General features: G+C 41.7%; 1 protein-coding gene across 1 annotated transcript in view; it reads left to right on the top strand.

Annotated features, from left to right (window-relative positions):
• The window catches only part of abca2 (ATP-binding cassette, sub-family A (ABC1), member 2), a 553,235-nt gene that overhangs the window by 483,734 nt on the left and 57,367 nt on the right, over positions 1-12,134 (top strand). The window contains exons 43-44 of the mRNA XM_072240523.1: positions 5,587-5,721; positions 11,020-11,123. Coding sequence (XP_072096624.1) covers positions 5,587-5,721; positions 11,020-11,123 — 239 coding nt within the window. The remainder of the gene's footprint in view (positions 1-5,586; positions 5,722-11,019; positions 11,124-12,134) is intronic.

Raw genomic sequence — 12,134 nt, 5'->3', positions numbered from 1 at the left:
TATTCAAAACAGAGTGCAATATTAAGAGAATCGAGAGATGTAAAACAAATCTTCTCCCAAGCTACAGTTCTCTTGCAGACTGCATCAGGTTTTCCTCCAGGATTTCCCTCTATTTTGCTGCATTCATTTTACCCTCTACCTTCGCAAGCTTTCCAGGATCTGCTGCAGTGAAGCATCCCCACAGCATGATGGAGCCATCACCAGGCTTCATGGTAGGGATGGTGCGTTTTTGATGATGTGCGGTGTTTGGATTATGCCAAACATAGTGTTTGGTCTGATGGCCAAAAGGCTCAGTTTTGGTTTCATCAGACCATAGAACCTCCTTCCAGCTGACTTCAGAGCCTGCCATTTTCCCATAAAGCGTTTGATGGCTCTGGACCTGAATTCATTAGAATTCAGAAGAATGAGGGGTGACCTCATTGAAACCTATCAAATGGTGAAATCGTGACTCACCTTGATACAGTGGATGTGGAGAAGGTGTTTCCTATAGTGGGAGAGTCTAAGACCAGAGGACACTGCCTCAGAATAGAAGGGCAGGCGTCCTTTTAGATCGAAGATGAGGAATTTCTTTAGTCAGAGAGCGGTAAATCTGTGGAATTCTTTGCCACAGGCAGCTGTGGAGGCTGAGTCTTTATTTATATTTAAGGCAGAGGTTGATAGATTCTTGATTGGTCAGGGCATGAAGGGATATGGGGAAAAGGCAGGAGACTGGGGCTGAGAGGAAAATTGGATCAGCCATGATGAATGGCAGAACGGACTCAATGGGCCAAATAGCCTAATTCTACCCCTATATCTTATGGTCTAAAGCTGTGTGATGAAGATATGGGGGATAGTGCAAGGAAATGAGACTGAGGTAGAAAATTTATCCAGAATCTTGATAAAACGTGAAGACCAGAGGGTAAGGTGGTCTGTTCCTGTTGCGATTTCATATGTTTTGTTTCCATGTTCTACCAAATTAAATTCAGGATTGTCTAATGTCATTTCCTTAAATAAGTGTAAAGGAGAATGAAATAATTGTTACTCCGCATCTGATGCAGCACAAAAATACACATAAGATGAAGGACACAATAATTTTTTAAAAGTACACAAATATAATACATAAGATAGCCTATATAAATAGATTAATTGTATGTCCATGAAGTGATGTCTGGCTGCACATAAGGTGAGTGACAGAAAATAATATAGTAGTGGTGGAGTGAATGGCTGGCTGCTTTTGAGTCAGGTGATCCTGGCTTGGATGCTACCAAGCCTCCTCCCTGATGGGAGTGAGACAAATAGACCATGAGCAGGGTGGATGCAATCTTTCATGGTGTTACTGGCCCTTTTCCGACACCTTTCTGTTTGTATATTCTTGATGGTGGGTAGGCTGGTGCCAGTGATGCATTGGGCAGTTCTGACTGCCCACTGAAGAGTCTTCCTGTCTGCTGCAGTGCAGTTTCTATGCCAAGAAGTGATGTTGCTTGTCAGGGTGCTCTCTACTGCGTATCTGTGGATTGTCATGGGTATAGATGTGAAAAGCCTAGCTCTCTTCAGCCTTCTCAGAAAGTAGAGGTGTCGGTGAGCTTTCTTGACTGTGTAGGATGTGTTCTCAGACTATGAGAGGTTGTGTGTGATGTGCACTCCCAGTAATTTAAAACTGTGTTGCCGATGTAAACGGATGTCAATAGGTGCAAATTCTCCTAAAGTTGATAACCATCTCTTTTGTCTTGTTGACATTAAAAAAGAGGTTATTTGTCAGGCACCAGACCTTGAGTTCCATATCCTCTCTGTAGGCCATCTCATCGTTGTTGGCGATGAGCCCCACCACTGTCATGTCATTGGCAAACTTGATGATGTGATTGCTCGAGTGTCATGCAGCTGTGCAGCCATGTGTGAGTAGAGTGTGCAGCAATGGGGTCAGCACACAGCCCTGAGGGGCACGCGTTTTGGGGAGGATGGAGAGGGAGGAGGGGTTGTGCATCCTGTGAGGTCTGTTCATTAGGAAGTCCAACACACAGTTATACATGGGTGTAGTTAGACTGAGGAGCAGGAGTTTGTTCACCAAGGTTTGTGGGACAATAATGTTGAATACTGACTGAAATCCAGAAACAACATATTGACATAAGTGTCCTTATTTTTTGGTGTGTCAGCATCAGGTGCATGAGGGATGCTATGGCATGTGTTGTAGATGTTGTGGCATCTGTCAGTAAGCATATTGGTAAGTGTTCAATGTGGCGGGAAAGACGTTTTTCAGATGTGCCATTACAACCAGTCAAAGTACTTCATATTGATGTCAGTGCCACTGGGCAGTATTCATTTAGTTCTGAAGGTGTACAGTTCTTTTGTACAGGGATGATGGTGGGTGATTTGAATCATGTCGGGACAGCAGCCTGGATAAGTGAAGTGTTGAAGATGTCAGTGAGCTGGTGTGTATACTCCCTGTATACTCCCTGTCCCAGCCACATTACGGGAGGTGACCTGACCCTCTGCAAAGTCCATCTCACATGTACTGTTATTATGGGCAGTGGATGCTCACCTGGGAGTGAAGTAGCTTTTGTGGCCGACGTTGTGCTGCATGCCTTGAAGCATGTGTAACAGTTGTTTAGTGTCAGGGAGGTAGGCATCACTGGTATAGCCAACGCTGTTTTTCCTTATGTGGTTGGTAATGCTGTTGATGCCCAGCCACGTACACCAGAGATCATTATGGGACAGGTGTCCTTGAATTTTTTGTGCGTAGACGGTCTTCGCCCACTTGATGCCGAAGATGGGGTTTCACCTGGCTGCTCTGAGAGCTGTTCTTCATTGGACTTGAAGGAAGCGTCTCAGGAATTTAGTATGGAGCACACCTCTGCATTCAGCCTGGGCTTCTGGTTGGGCTGCAGGATGACCATTCTTAAGGTACCAACGTCGTGATATAGCCCATGACAGATGAGGCATATTCCTCGAGGTCTGTGTCTTCTCTGTTTGTGGTGGTCTCCTGGAGCATCTGCCAGTTAGTCTGTTCAGAACAATCCTGGAGCATAGAAATTGCCTCATTAGGCCACACAGTGATGGTCCTCTTAACTAGTTTCTCCATTATCAGCAATGGTTGGTATGCTGGGATTGATATTATGGAGATGTCATGGAGTTCAGGGAGGCCAAGATGAGGGCGTGGGATTGCTTTGTAAATACCATGTCTGTTTGTATAAACATGGTAGAGCCTGTTTGTTCCCCTAGTGGCCATGGTGATGTATTGGTGGAATTTTGGTAAACTGTCCTGCAGGTTGACATGATTGTAATCTCCTGCGTTTATGAAGAGACTGTCGAGATGCTTGTTTTATAGAGAGCTGAAGATACTGTAAAGCTCTGCCAGTGCATCCTTCATATTCATGCTCAGGGGGCTGTAGACATTGGTGGTGAACACAACAGTAAGCTCCCCCGCAGGTATTGTGGCTGGCATTTAATTGTAAGATGCTCAATGTCGTATACACAAACATGCGCGCGCACACACCCACGCCCGTGCACACACCTACATCTGCACTCATTTACACCTACACACACACCTACACACACACACACACACACACACATACACATACACACACCTACAAGTCTACACACGCGCTTACACATACACAGAATGCTGCAGGAGCTCAGCAAGTTAGGCCATTGAGGTTGCACAGTGGCATAGTGGATAGCGCAACTCATTTACAGCTTGGAACATTTCGGACGTCAATTCCAGAACCATAGTCTAAGGAGTCTGTGCACGTCCTCCCTGTGGAATACATAGGTTTCCTCTAGGTCCTCCAGTTTTCTCCCATAGTCCAAAGACTTAACAGCTGGGTTAATTGCTCATTGTAAATTGTCCCATGACTAGGTTTGTGTTAAATTGGGTTTGTCGTTGGTTGCTGGGGTGGCGTGGCAGATTCTGTGCTGTATCACTAAATAAAAACAAATAAACATCTAGGGAGGGGAAAATACTGTACATTTTGGAATGAGACCCTTCATCACAGATACTGCCTGACTTGCTGAATTTTTCCAGCATTTTGTATGTGTTCCGTTCCTCTAGATTTCATCCTAATAATGTTCCATTTGCCACGTCCTCATTGGTTCACTTCGACTGACCCTGTCTTAAAGCCGCGAAGCATCCCCACACCTCTCGCTCCCAAGCAATTTTGTATCATTAGCAAACTTGGTTATATTACCCAAAACAGAAAATATAACAGCAAACTTGAAATAAGAGCAAAAAGAAAACACTGGGATTATGCAGCAGGTCAGGCAGTATATCTGAGGAGAAAGAAGCAGTTAATGTTACAGGACTGATACATTGAGTTTCAGATCCAAATTATTGACAGGCTATGGATAACTGTGAACACTGATCTCTAAAGCATCCTGCAAGTTACAGCCTCCCAGCTAATGAAGTGTCCATTGATTTCTACTCTTTGGTTTTTGTAACTCATCCCCTGCCAGTATATTTCCCCTAATGCACTGTAGTCTGTTTTTATTTAATAGCCTCTTGTCTTGTACTTTATTAAAGGCCCTTAAGAAATCTAAAATACACGACACCCATTGGTACCCTTTATCTATTCCTCTAGTTATAACCTCAAAAACACTAAAGGATTTATCAAAATGATCATCCTTTAATAAACTAACATTGACTGTCCTAATAATCTTTCTATTTTCTATTATTATTATTTTCTAAGTGTCCTGAGTCAGCTTTGGTTCTCCATTTCCTCTCCCCCTTTCTTCATGTTCCCTCCCACCTGTGGGGATCACCCAAGAGGACCGCAGCCTGGAGGATCTTTATGTTTTTTGTGACAGCAGACACAGAATATTTGTGTACTTTTCTTCTGCTATGTCCTCATTGACTAATGTAATTTCTCTTGTCTTAGTCTATAGGATGCTCACATTAATTTTGCTATTCATTTTCATTTTACATGTTCCTTGAAGGTTTTAGAGCCTACATTTATGTTTCTCACTTGATTATGCTTATTTTCTAGTTACCATTTTCCTGTCAGTGTTTTGAGCATTGTTAGATGAATTCCCAAATATTCCCAACCCTCACGCTTACCATTGCGCTTTGGCAATGTGATCCAACTTTTCCATTGTTGGTCTGGTTGGATCAGACTTTCTACTGTGTTTTTATGCTTTGAAATATAGACTTATTTGTTTAAAGTATGCATTAGTTCTTTAAAATGTTAATTGTTTATTTATTATCATGCCTTTCAGTGTAGTTTCCCAGTCTATCAATATCACACATTTGTCAATGGAACAATGTTGGCAGGTACATTAGGATATGTTATTGTACAGTGAAGATGTGATATATATTTAGCACATATTTCTAAACTGAAGCTGTTTGTAAGTGAAATTGATTTAAAGATCAATACACACAATGCACTGGAGGAGCTCAGCAGATCAGACAGCATCTATGGGTGGGAATATGCTGTCGACGTTTCAGGCTGAGACCCTTCATCAAGTCCTGGTGAAGAGTCTCGGCCCCAAATGTAAAATGAGTTCCCCCAGCACATTGTTTGTATTGCTCTAGATTTCCAGCATCTGCAGTATGGTGTCTGTGGCTTGAAGATCAAATTTTTCCATTGAATTGTCTTGTCTCCATTTTTTCTTTAGGTTATAAACTGGGCACTTGATAAACTGGAGCTCACAAAGTATGCAGACAAGCCTGCCGGAACATACAGTGGTGGCAACAAAAGGAAGCTCTCTACGGCCATTGCATTAATCGGCTACCCTTCCTTAATCTTCCTGGTAAGATTCACCAATAATTTGGGCACCCAGGGGTAAATGAATTCTGCTCAGATCACAAAATGCAACCATTCCAGGTACCTAGCAGTGCAGTTGCATAGTTCATTGAAAGCAACCTCACAGTTAGACAATATGGTGAAGAAGGCATTTGGCATGCTGCCCTTCATCAGTTAGGAGTTGAGAAGTTATGTGGCAATTATATAAGGTGTTGGTGAAGCCACACTTGAAGTATTGGAAACTGTTTTGGTCACCCTGTAATGGGAAAGATGTTATTAAAAAGCACAGAAAAGATTCACCATCTGTTCAGTCAACTGTGTTAAGGTGACCCTTGCCTACAACCAATGTGCTTGCTTACATAATATTAGTAATTGCACTTCAAGGACAATTGTTGGTTGCAAACACTTGAGACACCCTGAATTTGTGTGTAAGTTCAGGTTCCCTGCTTTATTCAGTCTGAACAGTAGCAGATATAAAAATATACTCCTACTCATGATTTATAAACTGTTTGAAGTCAATTAAAATATGATAATTGGGCTGTCTGAAACAAAATACAATTGGTCTCTAAGGACCAGTTTTCTAATTGAGATTTCCAAGGATAGAAGAGAAGCAACATATGGCTGATAATAACAGCTTGCAACAAATAAATGGATCCTGTCCTGCTGAGTATATCCACTGTTTTGTGTTTTTAGCTCAGTTTAACAGGTAGAGAGTTCCTATCACCCTATGAGCCTTGACATACAAAACATCATTCTCCACAACTTCTGCCAGCTTCAATGAGATCCTACCATCAAACACATTTTCACCTCACCGTCTACTCACTACTTTCCATGGGGATCACTCCCTCTGTGATTCCTTTGTCCATTCATCCCTCCCCACTAATCTCCCCCTGGGACATATCCCTGCAAGTGATAGAAATGCTACACTTGCCATTCAGCTCCTATTTCACCTCCATTCAGGGCCGGAAATAGTCCTTCTGAGTGAGGCAGCACTTCACCTGTGAATCTGCTGGTGTCGTCTATTGTATCTGGTGCGCCCAGTTTGGCCTCCTTTACGTTAATGAGACCCGACGTAAACTGGGAGACTGCTTTGTCATGCACCCCCGCTCCATCCGACACAAGCAGAATTTCCCTGTGGCCAACCACTTTATTTCATATCCCCATTCCTGTTCTGACATGTTTGTCCATGGCCTCCTCTTTTGCCACAATGAGGCCACTCTCCGAATGGAGGAGCAACATCACCAGTCTGATGGCATGAACATCGATTTCTCCCTCCGGTATATTTTTTCCTTCCCCTTTTCTCCTCTTCTATTCCCCATTCTGGCCTCTTACCTCCTATTCACCTGCCTATCAACTCCCCCTGATGCTTCTTCTTTTTCCCCTTCTACCATGGTCCACTCTCCTCTCCTATCAGATTGCTTCTGCTCCAGCCCTTTACCTTTCCCACCCACCTAGCTTCTCTTCTCACCTTTTAGCTAATTCACCTTCCCCCCACCTTTTTATTCTGGCATCCTGTCCCTTCCTTTCCAGTCCTGAAGAAGGATCTTGGCCCAAAATGTCAACTGTTTCTTCATTTCATTGGCTGCTGCCTGACCTGCTGAGTTCCTCCAGCATTTCGTGTATGTGTGTTGCTCTGGATTTGCAGCATCTGCAGAATCTCTTGCGTTTATCTCTCCATTTGGCCCACAGCTCTCTAAACTTCAAATGCAATGCAACAAGGAGTTGAGAAACCTAATGGCCTGAGGGAAGAAGCTGTTTCCCATCCTGGCCATTCTTTCCTTTATGCATCAGAGTCTCCTGCCTGATGGTAGAATGTCAACAAGACATTTCAGTTTTCAAAAAACAGCCTTTTACAACTGTTGCTTTTCATCTATTCCTTGGATCCGGCTGTTTCTAGCAATTCACTGTCCATCAGTTCTGTTGCTGAGGAGGGAGAGAGAATTCAACCACATTGATGGATCTGGAGTTACATGTACGCCAAGCAACACAACCGTGACCTAATGTGGCTCCATATCTTAAGCAATGAATGAAATCTGCCCTTCTCAAGTTACTTCATGTTTTCTGACTAAAAACAATATATTGCCTGGTGTTCATAGAAATGTGTGCATCTGAATAAAGCCTTCTGAGAGACCATGGCTGATGTTTTAGACTCTTATTAAGTTTATAATGCTCAAAGATAAATATATCAACAGAAAAAGTAAAAGGTGAAGAGTATGAGAATGGGAGAGTTGAATAGAATTGTGTCAGCACGGGCAAGCTACAATCAATGGTGAGATCCTGTCCTATAGAAAAAGAAGGTATAGCATTATTACGGCTCAGAGGAAGACCATTTGGCCATTGAGGATATGCCCACTCACTGTAGAGAAACAAAGTATTTTTGAATTTCATTGACATCCCACTGTTGGCTGAATCAAAGGTGGTGTTGAATCAGCAGATAGGAGGGAGATTGAAAGTCTGGTTGAATGTTGCCACAACAACAACCTCTCGCTCAATGTCAGTAAAAACAATGATCTGATTAACGATTACAGGAGGAGCAAACCAGAGATCCATGAGCCAGTCCAGGTTCAGGAAGTTATTTCCCCTCTACCATCAGGCTCTTGAACCAGATAAACTTCCCTCACCCCAACACTGAAAAGGATTGAAATGAAATGGAGCACCTATTCACTCACTTTCAAGGACTCTACAATTCGTGCTCTCAATATTTATTGCTTATTTATTATTATTATTACTATCACTATTTGTTGTCTTCTGCCCATTGGTTGTTGGATCATCTTTGTTGTTTGGGAATTTTCATTGACTATGTTGTGCTTCTTTGTAGTTACTGTGAATGTCTGCAAGAAAATGAATCTCAGGGTAGTATATGTGGATATATATGTTCATTGATAATAAATTTATTCTAAACTTTGAACTTTAAAGTATCATTTCCTCACCTAGTAAATGTATTTCCCTCAATTTTTCATCCAGTTTTTTAAATTGTTGATTATCTTCACGTCCAACAACTTCATAGGCTGTGAATGCGATATCATTACCACTCACTGTATTAAAAATAAAATACTTCTTCCTCACATTCCTTTCCCAATTACTGCCTTGTGTCCAAATTCTTAAATTTGTATTGGATAGCTATTCTTTGTGTTCCTGTTCAAAACCAGAGACGTTATCCACTGTTCCCATAATAATTAATTGGTCAATGCATAAACTGGACACATGTCCTCCTGATCATTGTAAATTTAAATCTTCAAACAAAAGTTAAAATTATAATTCCCAGCATATAACATGTAAGCCATAAAAATGTAGCATTTGATTTTGCAAAAAAAGAAATCTTCATACTGAGAAATTCCTTTGCAGACCAATGAGAAATTCCATATGGGAGATCTTGTCCTCCATTGGGAGCCCCTGGATTGATCAAATCAGGGGCACTGGGGTGGGGATGGATGGTTAGGGCTAGTATAGTGTAAGTGCAGGGCCCAAAAAATACAAAGTCAGAGAAGGATTTAAGCATCAAGTGTCATATTCCAACAATGGGTTGGGAAGACAGAAAATACCTGATCAAATTACCCAATTCCATAAACAGGGGCCTGCCTGGGTTGTCTGAAGCATGGCAAGCTCCTATGGCATGACTTGACTGACAACAGAGTCTCTAGCTGTGCACGGAGAAAGCTTTGTCTGTGCAATGCCTTCACAACTAGTAAAGACCCAGACCTCACTTGGTCCTCTCTGAAACTAAGGTGGTCTTTCAACCATTCTTTTTGAAGAGGGAAGCAAATCTCTCGATTTCTCCATCTTGCCAGCTATTGTGGCTAAATCATTGGAGGCAATTAGAGACAAAATAGATATGTTTTTGAAGGATTGTTGAATTTAGTGCTAAAGGGAAATTGCACAGAAAAGGGCCTGAGACCCGAAGCAGATCAGCTATGGTTATATTGATTAATTGGTCAGGTGTGGGCGAAGTGCTCTATTCCTGCATCTAGGTATTTAAGGGGTACTTAAGTACCTCTTGGACAGGCACATAGATGAAAGAAAAATAGAGGGTTACGGGGTAGTGTGGGTTTAGTATGTTTTTAAGGATCTATGGGTCGGCGCAACATCAAGGGCCGAAGGGCCTGTACTGTGCTGTAGTATTCTAGTGTCTAGGTTAATAAATAAGAGATGATTCTGGAAACCCTCAGCAGGTCAGGTAGATTTGTGGAAAAGGATACTGGGTTAACAATCAACTCTAAGGCCCTTTCTCAGAGCTTCTGTTTTTTTGGCTTTTCAAGTATTCTGATGGTCACAGATAATTAAGAACAAAACAAATCATTTTGGGGAAAAAAAGCTTAAACTTTTAAATTGCTTCCATCTATGCCCACTAAAATCAGTTGGTTTACAGGTTCTATCAGTGATGCCATTTGGAAACTCTCCGTAAGGTCAGGATCTCTGTATTTGACAATGAGTGTGTGGGATTCCACATTTGCCTCCATTTAACCAGGCAATGTGGTGTTTCATTTCGGAGCTACAGGCATCTGCTGGCACAGCCTTGATCTTCAAAATCAAAGTTGAATTTATTGTCATCTGGCCGAGTTACGTGTATGCAATGAAAAACTTAATGCAGCAATGTTACAGGCACATAGCATCATATAAGTATCATATAGCATAAAAAGAGAAGTATAAATTATACCTGATTTTCATGAGTAGCAATTTCCACAAAATTGAAATAAACAAGTCCATGTTAATGCTAAGTGATCAAAGTAGTCAAAATATTGCTCAACTGTAGACATTAGGATTGTTTTGTTTGGTTCAAGAAAATGGTTGAAGGGAAGAAGAGAAGCTGGCCTTAAACCTGGTGATATGAGTCTTCAGGCTTGATGTGAAAAGATGGCATAGTTGTGATGGTGGGAATCTTTGATGAATGTTACCTGTCTGAGGCAGTGCCTACAATAGATTCTATTGATGGTAGACAGGGATGTGCCCTTGATGTATAGGGCTGAGTCCACTATTACCTGTCATTTCTTGTGCCCCTATTTGGGTTGCCAAACCAGACCATGATGCAGTCAACATACCTTCAGCAGTATCAGAAAGAAGTTCATTAGCATTCAGTGACAAGCCAAACCTCCTAAGAGACCAATTGGTGTACAATGGCTTCCTTCTGATTGTATCAATATGCTGCACTCTCTCCATTGCCAATCCCCAGATCCAGACCTTACTGTGTTTATGACTTTACTCTTTTGAGCCAATGTATTTGATAGCTGTCTTTGGGCCAGTTTTACATCTTTCACAAGCTTGAAAAGCAAATTGTGTGCAATCCCATGTATTCCTTTGGCTGTTGCAGGATGAGCCAACAACAGGAATGGATCCCAAAGCACGAAGGTTTTTGTGGAACCTGATTCTTGACATCATCAAGACGGGACGCTCAGTGGTGCTGACATCACACAGGTGATGCTTTTAACCTCTCTTCAGTGTTTGGTTTGGGGGAATGTCATTTTGCCCAATGCTAATAAACAAAGATGTGTCTGAAGTTATTTGAATTATTGGTTGCTATTTGTAGATTTACACAAGGTTTGAAAGTATTAGAAATTTCTGTGCAGTCAGGAAAGCAATTTTGAACCATAATGGTTCAGCAATGGTGTAGTCAAATTCTGCTCTGTGACACAGTGGTGGGAAAACTATACTTTTTTATATGATACTTGAAAGGTAAACATTGCCTCTTGCTCTTCTTGCAAATCAGATGTAGCTTGGAACCTGGATAGACTAAAACTGAAATCAAATGACACTAGAAAGTTTTGTGGCACTTACTGTATGTAGATTAGTCACAGTTTAGATAGCATCCATCCCAGGTTACTGAGGGAAACGAGTGAGGAAATTGTGAGTAGTCCTGGCTGTAATCTTCAAGGGCTGGAAAAATAGTAAATACTATACCCTTTCAATAAAGCAAAAGAGTGTAGAAATAATTAGGGAAAAAATGATTTTGTGTTTGACAAGTGTGCATTGATTGGAGGCAACCAGCATGGGCATATTGAAGGTGAGTCAGATTTAATAAAGTTCCTTTTTTTTATGGAGATTGATTTGTAATATGTGGACTTTCAAAAGTCAGTTGGCATTATGCCACAAAATAATCCCATCACAAGATCAAAATGTCTGGAATAAGATGTGTGTTTTTATTTATTGAGGTACAACACATTTATTGAGGCCCTTCCAGCCCTTTAGGCCACACCGCCCAGCGAACCCCAATTTAACTCTAGCCTAATCATGGGACAATTTACAATGAACAGTTACCTTCTGAACTCTCACATCTTTGGATGGTGGGAGGAAACTGGAGCAACCGAAGGAAACCCACGCGGTCGTGGGGAGAACTTACAATCTTCTTACAGGCAGCATCAGAAATTGAACCCTGGTCACTGATACTGTAAAACGTTGTGCTAACCACTATGCCATTGGTAGAAAAAT

Source organism: Mobula birostris, chromosome 22 (assembly GCF_030028105.1).
Source record: "Mobula birostris isolate sMobBir1 chromosome 22, sMobBir1.hap1, whole genome shotgun sequence".
Lineage (NCBI taxonomy): Eukaryota > Metazoa > Chordata > Chondrichthyes > Myliobatiformes > Myliobatidae > Mobula > Mobula birostris.
This window is presented reverse-complemented; position numbering and strand designations above follow the sequence as displayed.